The sequence below is a fragment of the Prenolepis imparis genome, unplaced genomic scaffold (genome assembly GCF_030444845.1).
Source record: "Prenolepis imparis isolate NDT839.2.m4 unplaced genomic scaffold, iyPreImpa1.0 SCAF_6, whole genome shotgun sequence".
Lineage (NCBI taxonomy): Eukaryota > Metazoa > Arthropoda > Insecta > Hymenoptera > Formicidae > Prenolepis > Prenolepis imparis.
Window position 1 is genome coordinate 5,741,388 of NW_028141164.1, and position 21,458 is coordinate 5,762,845.

Below are 21,458 nucleotides of genomic sequence, written 5' to 3' on the forward strand. Positions count from 1 at the left end.
TTTTTATATTATTTTTTATATTATTTTATTTAATTATCAAATTTTCGCTTTATTAATATTTTTGACAGAAATCAGCTGATTAAAGGGTTAATTTTCTAATTAATTTTTAAAATAATATGTTATAAAAATTAAAATAATAATATGTTTTAAATAATATGTTATAATATTTTTGACAGTTATCAGCTGATTTCTGTCAAAAAATATTAATCAAGAATGAGGTATTATAACATATTATTTACAACATATTACTATCTTAATTTTTTACTATATTATTATTTTAAAATTTAATTAGCAAATTAACGTTTTAATCAGCTGATTTCTGTGAAAAAATATTAATCAAGTTTAAACAAACTTTATATTATTTTTTTTTTAATATTATTTTTTTAACATAACATCGCGCGCTTGTGTTGTTCTAGTATTTTTAAAAGAAAGATGATTAAAAACGAGAATACACTTTTGATTTCAGGAGGCGAGCAGATATAACAAAGTCGGAAGAGTTGTAAAAGCGAAGAGGGAAATAGGTGTAGAAGAAAATCAAGAAAACGCAAATACCTTATCTTATATCTCAATTCACTTCCGATTCCTGACAGGAAGGTCAGGAAACTCAACGTTACGACAACTCGTAATTTCTCAACGGATTGATTGCTCTAGTTAAGTCCAAGCACTTCAGTACCGCGAATCTCGAGAATCTCTCGTCAATAAGGTAGAAAGCCTCAGATTGCCGAACATGGGAAGTCGCAATGCCTCTGGGAACAAACCACAACGTAGAAGGTTAGTGGAAAGAACTAAACCTTGTGGAAGAATTATCTTATACAGAATTATCTCATCAGCAAGAAATAATTGAGCTTTGTTCTAGAATCGCACAAAATAATTAGAATCCTGGAAATTAATAATTAACTCTTTTAATGTTTCTCACACAATATTTCCTCAAACAATACTGCGTTTTAAATTAAAGTGTTTACCAGTAAAGAGAATAAATATTTATGCAAAGGTAAAATTACTTAAAATTTGTTCTAAAATGCATAGAATATTTTTTCTCATAATAATTAATCATTATTATTTAAGAACTAACTGTCCTTTTGGAACGTTTTATTTTAATTCAATCCGACAATTTTCTGAGAAAGTTACGATTTCAAAGTCAGGAAATTAATATAAACACAAAAGTAGAGTTTAATACTAGATTCATCTTGTACTTCAATTTCGCATATGACAATAATAATACTCCAAAGTTTAAAGCTATCTTCCAGTAGAAATAATTCAAGATTTAAAATTGAAATCACATACGCACACAATTTTCAAAATAGTATTTATCTTCACATCAAATTAAAGTTCAAATGTAAATTAAAATAAAAAACAGTAAAAATAGATATAATAGAGATTCAGGTCATACAAGTTAATTCATGTCAATAATTCCATCTACATCGTAAAGTCTATGTTAATATTTTATACAAAATTTTATACAAAATTTTATACAAAATTTTATACCAATATAATATTATGAGGAAAAACAAATATATATGACATTAATCTATTGTAATTATTTTTTTAATTTTCATTACTATTTCTTTTTTATTTTTTGAGAGATAAATTTTTTACCTATTTTGTCTATAATTGCGAATAAAATTTTGCACGAGAAATATATATATATATATATATATATATATATATATGTGTGTGTGTGTGTGTAGGTATATGATGAAAAGTTATTTATCGTAAATTGAATGTATAATATGCATTCAGCTATTTCGCGCGATACATTCAGTTATCACGCAAAGTACAGGGAATATATGCAAATAAGCTTTGAAATTCTCTTTCTCTCTCTCTCTCTCTCTCTCTCTCTCTCTCTCTCTCTCTCTCTCTCTCTCTCTCTCTCTCTCTCCGTAACATTGTAATTATCAAAAATTTTCAGTCGCGCACTAATTTGCGATATCGTTACATTCATATTAGTTTGCCATTGTTAATCATGATTCGCATATCTTTCTATCGTTATCGAATAATTAAAAATATGACGACCAAAGATTAACGAAGATGATTACATGCCGGAAGCAACTTTGTTGTCCCGGCGAGATAATCCAATTATCGGTTCATCCCATGAAAAATGCGGCGGTTTGCTTCCAGCGTGCAGGAGCGACGACGTCAGAGCGACTGATCATCCGCGTTTTAAGGGCGAGTGATCTCGCCGTCGATCGTCCGTGTCGTCCTGGCGCGACGTGACAGTCTGGAAGACATCGCGTCATGACGTCGTACGGAGGAGGACGCGTCTACGAGGACGAAGGGAACTTGACTTGAAGGAAGGTCGTATAGGCGAGGGATAAGCGCGGACTCGGTTACTGCCGCAAGAGCGACAATGTCAACGCTCGCCACGGACACGTCGCTGCCGTCCACCGCCGTCGTCGAAGAATTGACGACCGCTCTCATACCCACCGTCACCAGGATAGACACGCGACTGGATGTCAGCCCCATCTCGGTGGTTTTAGCGGTTTCCATAGTGTGTATTCTGTCGCCTATCACTGTCACCGGCAACTCTATCATCCTGGCCGCCTTCTACAAGTACAAGAGACTCCGGACCGCCTCTAACTGCCTACTAGTCTCCTTGGCCATTAGCGATTTCGGGGTAAGATTATTATTTAACTTTTTCACATATTCGTATAATTATAAAAAGTGTCTGTGTTAACAGTAATATGCAATATATTTATCATTAATAATTATTTAATTACTAGTATATAGTTCATTGAGTTTTTACTTAATTTTGTTGCCTCGCGATAGATTGACATAAGATTTCTTTGCTTTTTCGGGTCATTAGAAATATTAATTGGTATTCTAGTACAAATATTGGTTCTACAATGCTCTCGCGCCATAAACTGATTCCTAATATAATGTCAATATTGACTCTGCGTCTTTTGACAACGAATCCGGTTTAGGGGCCAACTTTCATATAATAGCGCAATCACAGATTCTCGTTTAGATTTGTGATAAAACGGGCTAGAGCTTCTCTCTCATTGACTCCTCTCTCTCTCTCTCTCAGGTCGGCGTGTTTATGCCCTTCGGAATGCAACTGGAGCTCTCCAGTCTATCGGAAAACGGTGTCTCCACCCTCTGCATCATGCCGTACTGCATCATAATCGCGCTCTGCAGCGTAAGCGTCCTGGTGACGGTGGCAATCGCGGTTGATCGTTTGACTTCATTGGCGCAACCATTACGGTACAAGAACATCATCACCCACAGCAGCATAGAGAAATATATCGTGGTCTTTTGGATATACGCTATCGCCATCGGCCTCTCGCCCCTCATCTACGCTCAAATCACCGGAAAGATGCAGTTGCATGGGTAATTTTTTCTTCAATATATTATATGTTTCTTATATATTGCAATATTTTTAGAATAACATTTTGTATTTATCTCGAGAATAATTTAAGCCGCTAAAAAATATTCGCTGCAACTTGTATAAAGACATAAGAGATTGTTACAAGATACAAAAGGCCAAGTGTTACTCAATCAATTAATATAAATGACAACTTTTTGTAGTATATTCTACCGCGTAATTCCAAATAAATCTATTATTTAGAATAATCTCTGTAGGTGGTATATGTTTACACGTAAATCTCGTGTATATTTATTATTTAGAATTACTCTGGGGACTACTATGGGGAACTTGTAATTTTCGGGATTGTTCATCTCAAGTAAAACTGCCTAACTTAAGTTTGAATGGAATAGCGTATGAACCGTTTCGTTGTAATAAAATATGCAATACATACACCGAGAGAATTTTCTCTTAGAATTTACTCTGAAAATCATGGTAATCGTGGAACAATATGGTATGGAAAGAATTTTATGGAATTTCTCTGATTAATATTTATCACAATAAAAAATAATAATATCTATCACAATAAAACGTAAAATATGTTTGATTAATTTTACTAAAAGTATAGTAAAATTTACTAAAAATATAAAGGTAAAATTAATTAAACATATTTTTTAAATTCTTTTCATACCATATTGTCCCACGATTACCATGATTTTCAAGGTAAATTCTAAGAAAAAATTCTTTCTGTGTATGCATACGCGTATTACTTTTTTTTTTATTCTACCTTATATGTAATTAATGTAATTTATTAATGTTTAAATTATTAAAATTTATTATTATTATCATGTTGCTCCAAGATAATTTGCGTATATAGAATTATCTGAAGAAAAATCAACTTTATTATAGTAGCAGATTCTATTTTCATCTCGTCCCACATGTATATCAGCAAACAAAATATCTCTGGAAAATTATTAAATTTTCTTCTAGTCACGTTCCATAACACAAAGAGAGAAAAGAATAAATAGCTACATATAATTTTATACAGCGTCCCACGCTTCCATGAATAACCATATTTATCCAGAAACCATCTCCAATTAATCGCTAAATCGTTAAATTACAACTGATTGCGATAAAACGTGCTTAATATACACGTTCAAACTAACAATATCCAATATTGCAAATTACGTGACAATTTGAATTCGAGTATTATTAAATTCGCTTATAATCATTGTTTTCTAAAATATGCTTTATCAAATATTCTAATTAAAAACTAAAAAGTGAAAAAAAAAAAAACAATTTGCATTTCGCGCAATTAAAGTGTCACAAAGGAAATCACAAGCGCGCGATTTCCTATACATATATATATATATATATATATATATATATATATACACTCTCTCTCTCTGCAAGTATTTACTTAATGCACGATATTTTTCACGTCAGCTTTTACAACAATTCTTATTTATTAAAAACAATTTAAGCGTGAAAAATTTTTTGCGGAAGATTGCAAAACAATTACAAGACACAACAAGAACATTATTCGATCAACGAACATAAATGGTTCAATTTCTTATACACTCTCTCGCGTTAATTCCGAATAAATCTATTGTTCAGAATAATCTACGGGTGGTATATCGCACGTATAAATCTCGGATACATTTATTATTTAGGATCACTTCTGAAAAATATGCTACAGGGAACTTGCGATTTTTCGAAATTGAATAATAAAGAACGACTATAATGGAAAACTCTCCTTACATAACAAAAGATAGATGTAATAATACTGCCGCGAAAATGATCGCGGATGATAAATGCAACATTTAAAGTATAATTTAATTCATTGAGCGCGATAAATACAAATCGAGTCAGCTTACTCAATAAACTTCAATTAAGTAACCTTTCGTTGATTAAGATTTTAAAAATGGAGCAGTCCTTCGAGTATTCAATGGATAGCGTTAAACAAACTTTCTAACGCGATTGCTATGGATAGAATATGAGAAACTCTATTAAAGTTCCGTCTGAAAACACCTATATGATGCGTCGCATATTATTCTACGACACGTGGCATCTCGAAAAGAATGGATATATTATACACAGATGGCATAATAAGTAAAAGATATATTTGTGCTCTGCATGTTTAAGATTATAAGGTGAAAATAGTATAAGAATGAGGATCCGCGCGACTTATATTAAGTCTTGCCATTTTTTAACGCTCGAGTATATATCTTTTTAACGCTTCAGTATAAAAAGCAAATTGTCAAAGAACTTAACATCATCTCATAATTGTATCTTTAATTACAGCGCAAAAACATCATGATCTTATTAAAGAAATTATGCTAATACTACGTGACTATATACAAAGATATATATACTATAATTATTCAATCTTTTAAATTAAGTTGATTAAAAAAGGGCAAACATAATATTTAGAATTGATGGCTTTCGTTATTTTCATATAAAGAGATAAAATTTAATTAGAATAATTTTCTTATTATTCTTGACTTGCAATTTCTGGTGGCTCGTAGCTAATTCTTTGAAAGCGAACGCTCGATATTTAACAAATTTTTAGCACGATCTCGACATAAACATAATCTCCCTAGAACAGTCAATTCCAAGTCACGCGATCTAAACGCGATATAAAAACACAGGGGAGTCTCGAATTACAGGTTGCCAGGAATTGCAGCGATATATTAACTCTGCGGTATATTGCTTGTACCACCTGACGAGGCGAGAAAGTCTCTCTCACTTCGTAAGCTCGACGTGCCACAAGTTGTGCACGACCGATCAAGCGACGCGCTAAAACGTAGGCTACAAAGGGCGAGAAGAAGGTTCTTTAACCCTTTGATACGTACCTTTGCGCAATCACAAAGCAACCTGGGGGAACTTGAATCGATCGAGCCCATCCCCCGATCCGTTGCACGGATCCCACGTCTATCCCGTTGCGCTCATATTGCGAACATTGCATTTATGAGATATAAATTTTTATAAGCAGTTACATCTCCGGCAGCGTATATCCCGCGCACGTGTATCATATATTTTTTTTTAATTATATACTATGTACTTTATATATATTCCGGCTTAAATATCCTGCGAAATTTAATACGAGTCAATAAAAAAAATAAATAAATAAAAAACCATTTTAATGTTAGAAAAACATACTAGTTTGTATTTTATTTTTTTATGAGATTTTTTTAATGTATCTTCCCTATTGCAATTTTCTCTTGCAGCGGAAGCTGCAGATTCGACACAGCCGTCCTACCGCCAGTCAGGGTGTTTCTGTTCGTGGCAGTCTGGGCACCGAGCGCCCTGGTCCTGCTGAGCTGCTACATGTACGTCTACCTCGTTGCACGTGCACACGCACGCGCGATTTACACGGTGGAATTATCGTTCAGACATCAAACGCAAACCTTGGCACTGCCTCGTTACGGACAGACGCTGGCGGTTACGGTCGGCGCGTTTCTCATCCTGTGGCTTCCATTTCAAGTGAGTGAAACAGCGCAAGCACGCTGCGCCAAATTGTTTGGCGAAAAGATTTTTACCTTGCCATCGTAAAAAGATTCTAAAAGAACTCCCTGCAAGCTGTCGCGCGTTCACGTAAAAAAAATAGACGAGCTCAAAGGACGAAACTACGGTCGCATGTTGCGCCGTGTCTGATCATTAAAGCACCTTCACTACTTAGATGTCGTCGGACGCGTAAACACCAATTTCATTTCGCTGTCGGCTATATGTGACCGCACCGGAAAACGAGATTTTAATCTAATATAGTGTTCATAAGGTGCGTTATGATGGAATAATAACATTGGTACCTATATAGAGAAAGTACAGAGAGAAGAGCAAAAATAAAGAATGAGAGAAGAATCACGTTACGATATTAACGCCGAAAAGCAATTGACATATCGAATCTGACGTATGTGATTAGCTTGTCACGTGACTTCTCAATCTTTTCCAAAGTCGAATAAATGTTCATGTGTATCGATTCTATCTACTGCATCCCGTCTATTTTACGCCTCTTTAACTCCCGTCGCGTTATAAAAATCCGTATATGAAATTCCGTCTCCCATCTGTGCGAACGTCACTGATGCTCATCTCGGTTACGGACGATTAACTCGGGACAGAAGAGGTGACTTGTTTATTCTTTAGCACGGTCCACGCGTTGCTGCAGTAGTACGAACACTTTTTTTACCGCCCATATTATCTCCGCCAGAGCTGAATCAGGCACGCGCAAATTCACCGGCAAAGAGGACCGAGCTTTGGACATTTATTATGAGACGATCGGCTATAATGTTTATCAGTCTGCGTAAAATTTCGTTTCACGGCAGCGATAAAAGACACGTGGACAGATTAACGCGCGCCGATTATATCGCGGGACTGAACAACTTGATACAGAATTCCCGTATCATGATCGTGTCCGATGTTGTGGAATATCCTCGCCAAGAACGAACCAAATGAATTATGGGAAAAAAATATTTCTTTCGAATAATCCCGCGCGTAAAGTTTTTCGCAATTCGGTAGACAACAAAAAAACAAAGTTCGAAGGCTAAGCGTTAACGCGTCGGATTATCTTAGGGCTGAATTGATTTATTTCAAAACCAATGTTATTGAGATAAGCGATAACAAAGTTTTTTTGATCTCAACTTGGACCAGCTTGTCTTAAGTGAGCGAAAGTTTCGTTAAACTGGGGGAAGACTAACGCAATTTATGAAATTACAGAAGCTAAAAACGTGACGGATGCATGCTTACAAAAAAAAAACGAAAGAGAGAGAAAACTATATCGTTATTTGCCATGGTGCTTTAATGATGTGCCCTTTGTTGTTTCTGCGTCATAAAAAAACGGGAATGTAATTGCAAAAATTTCCAGAACCAAGAGTGTGTCGAATTTTTTCTTAACATATTTTCGCAAATTGACTTGTTTGATTTCGCAATTGATTTGTTTAATTCAAAGTTTAAGTTCTTTTAACAGCGATTAATGATTAACAAAAAATCATTGATCAAGCGTTTCATTGGCTAATATTCGATGGAAAATTCATGAGTTAATAATTTAATTTGCGGCAAAGAAATAGTATTTACGTTCCATTTCTTTTGCAAATTTACTGCGCCAAACAAAGGCTGCAAACGCGATGCATCGTGAAATAATTTTTATAACGTGGAATGAGGCAGACTTCAAAGGGACGTATCGGGGTGTTCGTATCGGTTTTCGAAATTTCTTCGGAAATCGATATCTTTTAGCTGTTTTATTGTAGAAACCTATCCTCTTTACTTTGACGCGATCGTGATATCGCAGTTGTTGCATATCGCGCTTTGCACCTAGCTTTGACAAGAATGTCGAACACTCTTCTCTCTCATTTTTCAGACTTGCATGCTAGTAGACATCTTTTGTGGCACCAACATCCTGTCAGAATGGGCGGTGGTGTGGCTGGGTCTGCCGATTCTGGCACACAGCGGTGCGAATCCATGGATCTACGCATTTCATCATGGTGAAATGCGCGTTGCCGCCGGGAAGATTGCCGAGGATCTAGTCGCTTTGTTCGGCGTGATGCCGAGCAGGTACGGTTGCTCGCCTATGAGACGAGGCACCAATACGAACCTCGAGTTGGCCGAGGTAAACAACGAGGATAGCAACGAGAGCAGACGGCATCCGTTCGTGGAGGATTGCTTCGCCACCGCCAAGCCACATAACGTCTTTTATACCAGCAGAAAATCTGCTTTAGAGACATCGGGCAGGCAGACCGATATCTCGCTCGAAAAGCACGACCACATCGACCACGTCGCGTCATGCAGCAGCCGACCGGCCGATATAATCGAGGAAAATATCCACGATCTAACGAAGATGCTCGATCCGAAGTACATCATCGATCGGAACCACGTAATCGACTCTAATCACAACATCGACAAGATCAAGAATCTCAAGTATATGTTGGATCCGACCTTCAACAAGATCAGACATCTTCGACGGTTGAATCACAAGCGGCTGAATGGCAAGGGCTTCCCTATCATCTCCGAGACCAAGTTCATATCTTATCAGAATCTGAAGAGCGACGGGGCGCACGGCAGTCGCAAGTTTCTTCCTCTGAACGCGTTGTCGGATCCGATGTTAAACGGGTCGAACAATTCCGTAGTGGACACGAAGGACTTCAACGAAGCGCTCTGCCGCAACAACGTTGTTCCTCAGAGACGGAACTCGAATTTGTCATCCATGTCGGATTCCAATCTCAAGGCCACGGCGCACACTTCCGGGACGGGCAGAAAACACTTCCCAGCGAGCGGCAACAGCACGGAGAATCGCGGATGCTCGGTGCAAAATCTCAATCACGGATACGAGGCCGCGTTAGCGAGACACGCGATGATGCTCTGTCAACAGCTGGAGGAACAACGGAAATCTACCAGCAGAATCATCTCGCATCCACGACCCAAGTTCCGCGGCTACTTCGGGCGCGGAAGTCCGAATCTGAAGCTCAGGCTGCGGAGTAATTCCTCCGCGTCGTCGTCATCGATGTTCAACAGCGTCAGACCGGAATCTGACATAAACACACCGAAACGAAGCGTCTCGCCGAGTGTCCCGCATGTGACCATCACGTCGAACAAACTGGCTAATCTCATTAACCTGGATCCACCGTCGAGAAACGCGCACCCTCACAGAATAGACCTTACTGCCAGCACCGTGACACAAACTCGCAGAACTCTGGACGTGCTGAAGCACTCCGAGTCGATTAATACGATCAATCCGTACTCGACGCACCGTGTAACTCTGCTGGAGCCTTTCAACTTGATGGACTCCTTGATCGTCCCGACGATACACTCGGAACCTCCGAGTCCTATCGATCCTCTCCCCTCGGCGTCCCTTCAAGACAAGGAAGCGCAGAGTTTCCAGATTCCAGGACCCGCCGCGAACATCAACGTCGTGCAACGCGCTAAATCACCTCTAGATAAGAAATGCAGTCCCGTGAGGCATTCGGATCCGGTGATACCGACCGTATTGTTGAACATCGAGGACTATAGCGAACCGTCCGCACAGAACGATAATCAAACGACAGATGAAGGGAACGATCTTCTCTTCAGTAACACGCCGACGTTGGAGCCGATCGATCTGTTTGAAGCGCTGCTGAAAAACTCGGACAAGGGCAAGGACGCGAGATTACCGGAGCCTATCTTCGCGGAGCACGATTCTACCCGGTTCAGTTCGAGACGACCGTCCGACTCAAAGTGGTCCGAGTCCTCGAGGAGTCAGGAGATCCTGCCAAGCGTAACGGAGCACCAAACGTTCCCGTCGTCCTACTCGGTCAACGACTTTCAAATCTGCAACAGCGGCAGCGATCTCAACGACCTTACGTCTCTGGATCCCTTCATGTGTCCTGACGCCCTATCGTCGTCCCTGCGCGAGTCCTTCTTCAGCGCACCGTCCGTACCCGACTCGGACATCTTCACGTCCTTCGAAGAGAGCGACGGACCGGTCTTCACGCCCGATTTCACGCCCGATTTTGAGCGGGACCCGTCGTCGGCGTACAATTCCATGTCGACGGTGAATCTGAAGAGATGCGTTATCGAGGCGACAATTCAGAGCAGATCCACCGAATCGGTGCACCGAGTTAGATATCCGTCGACGCGATCCTGCGCGATTCTAAGACTGGAACCAGCCGTGCATTCGAACAGATTACGCGTCAGACCCTGCACGAATTACGTCCTGAGAAGTCCGCCGATCAAGAGGAACCCGCGATTAGCGCCCCTCGCCATCCCTACACCCACCGACATTTGCACCCCTACGTTCGACGTCGTGTCGGAAATCAAGAGCGACAATGGTGTCGGTGTCAGAGTATAAAGCGAGAGTGTTGTAGAAACAGGTGTAAACGAGAACCGTGCAAATTTTTCCGTCATGCGTACAGAATATTCCGTACAAATGCTTATGCTAGTCACAAAACTTTATTCTCTCGAAAAAATTTAGGGGAATTACAAATGAAATTCAAAGGCCTCTATTGGTCGTGTATGTGTCATCCAGTAATTCGTATAACGTTGAATTTTCATTACAAACTATACTAAGTTAAATTAATATATATAGTTAGAAGAGAGAGAAAGATGAAATATTTCAATGATTAAGTCTGACATTATAAATATTTCTATATCGAACCAGTGTTCACTTTAGATTATTTAGCATACAAGTCTTTTTATTTATACTTTTTCTATTATGCTTAGAGTCCTTCAATATATTCCTCTATTTCTCATCTTTACATTTTCGATCTCTGAGAAATAGTTCATCGATCAAATTTTTGCAATTACATTCTTGAAAAAAAATTGGTGTTCTCGATTAAAAAGGATTTTAATAAAGTATGATTTTAGTTATAAGAAACGCGGTGTTATATGTGAAAATCACGGATATTACATTGTAATAAATCGCAACAAACGTGTTTAAAGTTGGACTGATAGTGCGATGTCTCTCTGTAAGATGTAATTGATTTAATATACGAATAAGAGAGGAAACTGCGAGAAAAGAGAGAAAAAGACACAGTATAATATCGCTGTTTCGATGATTGTTCAAGTTAATAAACATATTCGATGTGTAAGAAAACGATATCGGGGATTTGTCGCGATGTTAAATCCGATGAATTGCCGTTTTACGTCAGAATTAACACGATATTTAATAATAAATTTAAATGAATGATTCGTTTGTCGACCTATCTGACAGAATCATTGTGCATAAATAATGTACCATTTCAAAATGTGAATTAATATTTGTCGTATTGAGAGATAGGAGGTTCTCTGTGCGGTCCAAGCATTGCCTGCGACGTATATCGTAACGTGTAAATATTTATACGCGCGATTGCGTTTGTATTTTGCTGAATCGATCCGCGAATTAGATGGTTATTCAGAGAAGTTCTGTGAATCTCACAGAATCGCGTGCCAAGCGAACTGTATCGAATTCGAAAGTTTCGCAGAAGTCATCAAGTTAAGCTTGTAACCTGTTATCGCTTGTGTACCTGATGAAGATGATATAATTGTTGATTAAGGAAGATCGTAAATATATATTGCAGAATATTTATCGGAATGTACTTTAGTAAGAAAACGCAAAACTCACTAAAATCTGATACGGATAGTAATGTATTTGATGTCTTGCGAAGCCGACAAGTCGCAAATATTTTCATTTGATCTCGTTGCATTTTTATGCGGATCTTTTTTTTCTGATATGTGAATGGCTTATAGATAATCTTAATATTCATCGCGCTTTTCTATCAGAAGAAAAATAATATGAAAATTTAATTTGTTTATATATGGAAACATATTTTCTCAACTCGCAAAATAATACTTTTTTCACCAAAAAATGATATTAATATATATGATGGCAAATGGCAAAATTATACTTTTATATACATTAAACAAAAACGCGCAAGACAACAAATTAAGGACTCTTAAGGAAAGAAAAGACAATTATATACATATGGTTATAGTTGGAAAGGACCAAAAGAGTAAAGCAGAAATATAAATTTCGAAGGGGTAACCAATAGCATTAGACGCACTGTCATTTTCTACGGGATATGGTAATCGAAATTACCATATGTACTATTTCGTTTGTAATGTTTCATTACGCATTGTTCACATCTATATTGACATTTCGATTTTTCCACGAGCGTCTCATGAAAATCTCTAACTTTTGTATTATATACGTCGCTGTTAAAAATCGCTTTTGCTATCTCGAATGATAAAAATATATCTAAGGAAGGATATATATAAGAGAAATCGCGTCGCAATCCTCACAACTGAATGCCAATTAAATACCGAAGTACTTTTATACATAAGATGAGAGAGAGAGAGAGAGAGATATATATATATATATATATATATATATCTAGATATATATATATATATATATATATCACGTATAAATGTATAAATTATTTTTATCGTATACTCTTATAAAATACATTTTTCAAAAGAAGATAAAAAACAAAGTTTCCTACATACTCCATGTACCTAAACGGTGTCCCGATACTTGAAGCAATTTAAAGATGCGCGAATTTTATCGAAGAAAATTTTAAAACAAGTATCAACAAACGTGAGCAAATACAGACAGCTAAAAAGAAAATATTTATTTTTACTTTTTACTATTTATTTTCACTATAAAATGTTTATTTTCACTATTTACGTGGACTGATTTTTGCGCGGTTTGTCTTCCATACCGTAAAAGTTATAAATAGATACAAGATTTGATATTTCAGCTTCAATTTTTTTTGCCTTTTGATTTTTGCGGTAACATAATGGCAAGTGTTGTACGCTAAATGCTTTTTAATGATATCTCTGGATCGTAAATGTATATATGTATACACAAAGAGAATTTTCTCTTAGTATTTACCCTGAAAATCATGATAATTATGAGACAATATGGTATGGAAAGAATTTTATGAGAATTTCTCTGATTAATATTTATCACAATAAAAGTAATAATATCTATTACAATAAAATATAAAATATATTTCATTAATTTTACTATGTAGTTTAGTAAAATTAATCAAACATGTTTTATATTTTATTGTGATAGATATTATTATTTTTATTGTGATAAATATTAATCAGAAAAATTCTCATAAAATTCTTTCCATATCATATTGTCCTACGATTATCATGATTTTCAGGGTAAATTCTAAGAGAAAATTCTCTCAATGTACATATACTAATTACGAAAAAATATATCTCTATCGAATTCGAGAAAATATCAAAGAAGTGAATTTTTAATACAGTGATGCGAAAATGTCCTTAAATATATTTTACGACACTTGATCATTACTTTACAGCAGAGATTTATTATATAACACTAAAATTTTCCTTTTTATGTGGGACACCGTTATAATACAAATTCTGTAAGAATAAAACTCCAGTATTCACGGAAATGTCGCAGGCACTGATATATTTTTATGAAGTACCTTTATTGTTGTTTATATAGATGTTAAGCGTGAGAGTGTAAAACTTCGATTTGCACGACAAATATACAACTTTTGATCGAAAAAGAGTCGAGAAAAGCACGTGTATATCTTACCTTCTAAATTATACGAATGTGATTTCAAAATAGATATCGTTTTTCATCATAAGCATATACGCAAACACGAAACACCAAAGAAATATATATATATTAATTGAGAAAAAATAAAAAGTTTAGATAACTTTTTCTTAGAAAACAAAAAAAAATTTATAAGTCCGTATTTAAGATCTTATTTATTTGCCTAAGTAAAATCAAAGAATAAATTTAAAAAAAATAAAATATGTATTAATCTGTTATGAATATAAACAAGCGTAAAACGAAAATATCAAAAATTCCTTTCACACACATATATATATATATATATATATATATATATATATATATATGTATATATATATATATATATATATATATATATATGTTCGTGCTATATGCTTTCGACTTATAATATGAAATCCGTAAATATCAAGGCGCAACAAATTTCAACGCAATGAAAAATAGAGAAATAATGATCAATATATTACCTGGTTAACATCGATTATTTTGATCGATTGTCGAAGGATCACTTATCGTCGTTTTTACAGAGAAATCACGTCGAAATAATGGAAAATCGAAGATGCGGCGAGGAAAATCACATCCAAACACTGTAATTATACAATCACATATATATGTTTTTGTATATACGAGGAAAAATATATTAAATTAGATCCGGAACATAGACAAGTAACGGATTTTTGTGGTTATATTTTCTTACCTCGCATATAATTCCAAACGAATCGTATTTTCCTGACGATCCTTTTCTTTTCTCCATGTAATTTATCGAATTCTGTAAGAATTACACATCATTATTCGATCCGCGATACATATTTGAAGGATTTTATAACGCAAGTTTTTTAACTCGACTTTAACGTGCGATGGATAAAGTACAACATGAAATTTGTAACGTTTAAATTCGGGCAGGGGGGGGGGGGGGGCAATGTCATCCGATGCGTACTTCATTGTTTGTTTTGTTACCGTGTCAGATCTCGATCAGATTGCGACTCGATCGGAAGTCGTTCGAAGGTTTAGGCAGACGTACGTGGCGAAATTCTGAAATCTGTGATATTCCATTTATAGATTCAGGTAAATTAATTATTTTATATTCTTCTAAGCTATGATGATAAAAAATTTCTTGACAAACTAGATGATGATCTATAATCTATATCGATTTATATTCGGGAGCTTCCACATGATAATGTATCGTGTTCCTCTTATCCTGTCGTAATAAGATATAAATGTTAATTTCCAATAGTTTTACTGTGAAATATTCAATATGTTCTTTAACTAGCATATTAATGCAATCCCAAATAATAATTGCTTCGTTTAATCTAATAATCTTTAGTTGCTTAATTTGAAGAATAAATGTGTGACTTTAGATAATATATCATTCTATTTATTTGTGTTTTATTGCTTGTAGATTATAGATCTATAAACATGGACTCAGAGTATGTAATAGAGAACAATGTGAGGATCACTGCACAAAATATGCCAAATTCTGGTGCGTCAAAATGCATTTGTTACAGACCACATTCTAACATTATATGCAATGGCTGTGGATTTTGGACAAAAGGAAGAGTACGATATTGTTGTCCTCAACATCCCAAGGTCAGTATAATATTGTTTTTATTCTTGAACCTGTTTAGAGTATCTCTTTTTTTACTTTTTTTGTTTTGAATTCTCCAGTAGTTTTTTTCAATTTATTGAAGATGAAAATATTTATTGAAAACATTATTAAAACAGTAGTAGTTTTAACACTGATGTATTTTTTCTCTTTTATTTTACAGATTGTTTTCCTGTACGATTATGCTCAATGCCCACGCTGTAAAAGCTACGATTTTATGCTCACAGAGATCTGAATAAGTTAACATAATTCTATCTATCAGATTAATTAGGGTTAAAGATTTGTTCTAATTAGAGTTAAAGATAAATAGATTGATAACGAAAAGTACAAAAATACAATTTAAGTAAGATTACATATAATAATATAATAGTTAATATAGATAATAGTTAATATAAGTATATCTAGAGTAATTTTAATATAGATATATAGATAAGTATTCAAATACTGTGACGATAAGTTTATCTTAAACAAATCAAAGTATTTTTATATATCTGTAACAGAGAGATTAATACTGAGCGTTACATATATATGTTGACGTATCTGATTAGAGTAACTATCAAAATGTTTAATATATAGACACCAATAGTGTCTACTTTTTGCACAATAATGATATTAAAAAAATATTGATATGATCATAATATTATATCTAATATAATGCTTAGTAATTTGTATTATTAATATTAGAACAACTTATTTCTAAGATATTTCTACAATGAATTGTTACCATTATTTTTTAAACTTTTATGAAAAATAATACAATAATAATTAATACTCTTAATACATTTTGATAGTAGACTCAAACAAGAGCAAATGTATTGCGCTAAAAAATTGATATTAGCTTGTTATTAAAAAGTTTAGTTTTTTTTTTAACTCAATATAATCTATATTAAGAAAAGTTAAGACTGACAAGCGTAAAGTAATGTAAGTAACAATTATGTTACTTGTGTATTTGAATAAAATGTGTCATTTTTTCTAAACAACAACATATTTCTTTTAAATAAACTACCCTCCATATATTTTGCATAAAATGTACAGTCTCTATACTTATACGTTATTAAAACTATATGTAACACATATAAATAAAAAATATTTCCCAAATGTATAATTACAAATCATATAATAATTATATTGTTTTATTTTTTTTAGATTTCTATATTTTCTCTCTTTATGTAGGAAACATCTATCATAAATCCCGCCAAACTATGATTCATATACTGAGCATTTCATTGGTCAACTTATGCAATTTGTACCAATCAGTGAAGCCTCATTTATAATAGTAGCACGTAGTAACAACTGTCATTCTGAATGTGCACATGTACAGTCACATTGAATAGAAAAGAGATAAAAGCTTTATATCTTTATAAGTATATAATAAAAGTGAGAGAGAACAGAATTCTTTGCAATATTGGTAATCTTTAATTTTTTTCAAAAATAACTTGTATTTTTATCATATTTTTCATTTAACTCTTGAATCTCTAAAATGGTAATGTTACAATACAAATTGACATAATTGACATATAGATATGATATCTGTGTGTATGTTTACTGTGTTCTTATAAAAATATTTTACAATAATTCTTTATATTTAAAATAGTATATTTAATTTCTTTGTTTTAATTATAGGTATATGGCAGCCAATTTTATGAATATTTTCCATCTTAAATATTTGAGTGATAACTGGAGAATAATAGTAAAAAATTAAACTACAATAGCAAAAATGGCACTCAATATACAAGATTCCAATATTGATGAGGAAGAAGATTTGCAAACAAGTCAATGGTATGGAGTAAGAGAAGCCACATTGTTTCTTGTCGATACAACATATAAAATGTTTGAAGTAGAACCAAAAACTAAACTCAATTACATTCAAACATTTTTCAAGGTTAGATGCACTGCACATTATTTTGATTAATGACTTACTAATAACTTTCTAAAGAATTAATTATCATTAATCATAATTGTTTCAGCTATATAAGCAAATTCTTCGACAGAAACTAGCATGGAGTATGAAAGATTGGATGGGTGTAGTATTATTTGGTACTGAAGAAAGCGATGCAAACTCAGAATGGAAACATATTCAAAATTTACAAGAACTACGAGTTGTTACCTTGGATGATTTACAACGAATTAGAAAACTAAGTAAGGATAATTACAACTAACAATAAGTAATAAACAGTGCGCTTTAGTAATATCAGCCATAATTTTTATCTAATGATTTTATGAATTTCTTATCATTCTCATAGTTAAAAGTGGCATAAAGGGTTATCAAAGCATGATATCTAAAGATGCTTACCCTCTTCATGATGCATTAGCATATGCGATGGATATTTTCTTGAAGATAAAAACGGTTCTTACCAAACGCAGGATAGTTCTGATTACTTCTCATATCGCAAAACTTGCTGATGATGAAAAACATCGCATCAGATCAATGGCAGCATCTTTAAAGGATGTGGACATTAAATTATACGTGATTGGTTTGAAGAAAGATTGGAAACAGGATCAATTCTACATAGATTTAGAGATACTGTCGAGAAAGACGGACATAGATGTTTACAAAATGACAACTCCAGTGGATTTAGTACAACAGATTAAAGCACCCTCCAAAAACATTGCACGCTTATGTTTAAAGATATCAAACAATCTGGAACTTGATGTGGTCATCCGTACTCTGGGCAGGTAAATCTATATATTATAGTAAGAATAATATTTTAACTTTTATAACATTATTATAATATAATTTTATAGATAAAACATGAACATTTTTTTTTTTTTACAGAAAACGTAGATGTTTGCAAACAAAGCCATTGAGTAAAGCTACTAATCAAGTTTTGTCGAGATCGACGTATTTCAGAAATGAAGATACCAATGATGAGGTGCATATTTCACGCATAATATATATCTGAAAAATTCTGTTAATTATGTATATTGAATACCTTGAATCTTTGATTTCTTATTATTCTTCTATACTATCTAATTTACTTGACTAATTACAGGAGAATAGTGACAATGAGGAACTTAATTTACCTTTTATGATACCAGAAGAAGTTAATTTGGAAACTAAGGAGTTAATCGGTCACAGAAAGCTGCGTTTTACGCAAAAGGAGCTCTCCCGAATAAAGCATATACATCCACCTGGAATCAAGATAATCGGCACGAAATTAATACCTAACGATCTCTTTAGATATCACGTTAAACGAAATTATTTCATTAGAGCCGATTACGGTAGCACTCGTAAAGGTAAAGCACATAAAATATATAATATGAAGATTTGATATTTTCTCGCATACACGATAATACATTCAATTTTTAAATTATAATATTTTTTATCATAAAAATATAAGTAAATAAATATTTTTCTTTTTCGATTGCAGACAATTTATTGTTTTTCGGCGCTTTGTTGAATAAATGTGTTGATAAAGGAAAAATGATTGTTTGCATGTTTACATTGCGGATGAATACTCAAACTAATCTCTGCTACATGATTCCAAATGCTGACTTGGGCGGCTTTTATCTATCAAAAATCGCATACGAAGGTATATTCTATTATATTATATGTAATAACACAATGATTTAAGATATTTCATATCAATAATGTAATTTTGTATTTTAGGTAACATAGGAGATAAGAGTGAAGCATTGCATCATTATGATGCGCAGAACTGGGTAACTGATGAAGAAGTGGCGCTTTGGGAAGAAACGATCGACGAGCTCAATGTGCACTATCATCCCTACAAATTTAGATCTTACAAATTGGAATGTCAAATACAAATAGTAGAGAAGTTAGCTCTGGATAAGGAACCTGGTCCTCCACCAAGTGATTCAATTGAGCAGTCATGTAAGTAATATTAATATTGCAATATATGTGCTAATAAATTGAAATTAAAAAAAAAATAAGGAAAGAAATATATACAGAACAAAGAAATTATTGCAGAAATAAATTTAAATTAAATTATATAAATTTATGCTTTGTCTCCAGATGATAAAAACTGTGAGAAAACAGTAAGCTTAATGCCTAAATTTAAGAAGATGTATCCTAATATGGACAAATCCGATGGACCATCAAAAGCTAAAAGGATTAAAAAGAGCAAGAAGGAAACATCATAATTATTATACATAATTATGTTAAATAATATTTCGTAAAGAAAATAATATTGATATTCGAAGAGAGAAATTACATTTAAAATACATGATTTTATATATATGTAGCAAAAAAAACTTCTTAATATACAGCAAGTGCTGTCTGGTAAATATGCTAAAGGAGAAAATTTAGATTGTTATTTTGTTTAAAATATACCCTACATTTTTATTTGACAAAATACTGTAATTCACAAAGTTATATAAAATTTCTGTTCCTTTTAATAAAGCAGTTGAAGATATATGGTATTACATAATTTCATTGTCAGTCTTAAACTTTATATAGGCACTTAATAAAGGCGTTTAGAGAATTGTTTCGTGATTGCTGCAAAATATATAAATTGTAAAAATTTATATTAAGCATAGATTAAGAACTAGTATTATTATAATTTTGTAATCAAAGTTTTATATGCTTTTCCTGTTATTTAAAACTATTGTCAAATTGCTTTATTATTTTTGTCTTATTACAATAATACTAGTTTGAAAGATAAAGTCTTACAATTAATACCCAATCATTTTGACAATTTTAATATACATATGAATATATAACAGTATTTTCTCTTCTCTCTTTTACCTATATATAAAAATATATTATCTTATCCAAACTTGCTATTACATTTACAATAATTTTGTTCAGATATAGGAAAATAAGGTATGCGTAAATTCCTTTATGCAATATAATATGAAATATATGAAATTCTGTATAATTTGAAAACTTTAGGCATCCTCTTAATAGCAAATGTAGGACAGAAGATCTGATTTCATACTCCTCCTATAGATAATCTTAAATATATCATAGAATAATTTAAAAATTAAACTCTATAATCATGAATATATTTATCGTTGATACCATCGCAATTATAGAGAGAAAAAGTGAAATTCTCTTACTCTCATTTCAAGCACGCTGGTTTAAAGTAGGATACAGGTGCTTTTCTCACGAAAGGGATTAGATTTCTGCGAAGAGAAACCCACCAGCAAGCAATCCTCTTGCTCGTGTTCAGTAATGTACTTCATGATGTCTTCGACAGCCTTGCTCACCATAATCCGATTCAGAGAAGCCTCGCGACGCAGCTGCTCCGTCACAAGACGTTGCTGTTGTTGCGAATTCAAACTCATGTCTATAAAAGCTGTAAATATGCAACGAAAATTAGAGAATCTCTGTACAAGCTGACGACAGAAAACAAAGAGAGAAAGTACATTACGAATTTAAAGGCTACCTGGATGTCCGATGCTGGAATCTCGTAGACAAAACTAGGCCTCAACAATTCGATTTCCTCGTCGCGAAAAGTCACTCGTCGCCTCGATTTTCTATCAACGATCTTTGCCGTATCAGTTTTTTGAAGATTTATTCCTTCCTGTGCCAATCCCTCAAGGCAAATTCACACTTGACACTTGACGAT

General features: G+C 33.9%; 5 protein-coding genes across 5 annotated transcripts in view; 3 read left to right on the forward strand and 2 right to left on the reverse strand.

Moving 5' to 3' along the window:
* Nucleotides 1-675, reverse strand: part of LOC145937142 (uncharacterized) — a 66,988-nt gene extending 66,313 nt beyond the window's left edge. The window contains exon 1 of the mRNA XM_083040023.1: nt 553-675. The gene's annotated coding sequence lies outside the window, so the exon portion shown is untranslated. The remainder of the gene's footprint in view (nt 1-552) is intronic.
* On the forward strand, nt 630-13,707 carry LOC145937140 (uncharacterized). Its single transcript, XM_083040021.1, has 5 exons — nt 630-771; nt 2,119-2,614; nt 3,026-3,327; nt 6,532-6,787; nt 8,655-13,707. The coding sequence occupies exons 2-5, from the start codon at nt 2,348-2,350 to the stop codon at nt 11,115-11,117; spliced, it is 3,288 nt and encodes a 1,095-aa protein (XP_082896147.1). The 5' UTR covers nt 630-771; nt 2,119-2,347; the 3' UTR covers nt 11,118-13,707.
* Nucleotides 13,708-14,679: 972 nt separating this feature from the next.
* Nucleotides 14,680-16,483, forward strand: LOC145937141 (uncharacterized). Its single transcript, XM_083040022.1, has 4 exons — nt 14,680-14,910; nt 15,287-15,386; nt 15,721-15,908; nt 16,088-16,483. Exons 1-4 carry the CDS (start codon nt 14,881-14,883, stop codon nt 16,157-16,159), a joined length of 390 nt encoding a protein of 129 aa, XP_082896148.1. The 5' UTR covers nt 14,680-14,880; the 3' UTR covers nt 16,160-16,483.
* Nucleotides 16,484-17,191: 708 nt separating this feature from the next.
* Nucleotides 17,192-20,188, forward strand: LOC145937577 (ATP-dependent DNA helicase 2 subunit 1). Its single transcript, XM_083040704.1, has 9 exons — nt 17,192-17,332; nt 17,548-17,806; nt 17,892-18,063; nt 18,168-18,600; nt 18,701-18,797; nt 18,918-19,161; nt 19,296-19,457; nt 19,535-19,759; nt 19,901-20,188. The coding sequence occupies exons 2-9, from the start codon at nt 17,642-17,644 to the stop codon at nt 20,026-20,028; spliced, it is 1,626 nt and encodes a 541-aa protein (XP_082896830.1). The 5' UTR covers nt 17,192-17,332; nt 17,548-17,641; the 3' UTR covers nt 20,029-20,188.
* A 184-nt stretch (nt 20,189-20,372) lies between these two features.
* Ggamma1 (guanine nucleotide-binding protein subunit gamma-1) lies at nt 20,373-21,444 on the reverse strand. Its single transcript, XM_083040709.1, has 2 exons — nt 21,276-21,444; nt 20,373-21,185 (listed from the first exon to the last, which is right to left on the reverse strand). The coding sequence occupies exon 2, from the start codon at nt 21,172-21,174 to the stop codon at nt 20,968-20,970; it is 207 nt and encodes a 68-aa protein (XP_082896835.1). The 5' UTR covers nt 21,175-21,185; nt 21,276-21,444; the 3' UTR covers nt 20,373-20,967.
* Between the last annotated feature and the right edge of the window lie 14 nt (nt 21,445-21,458).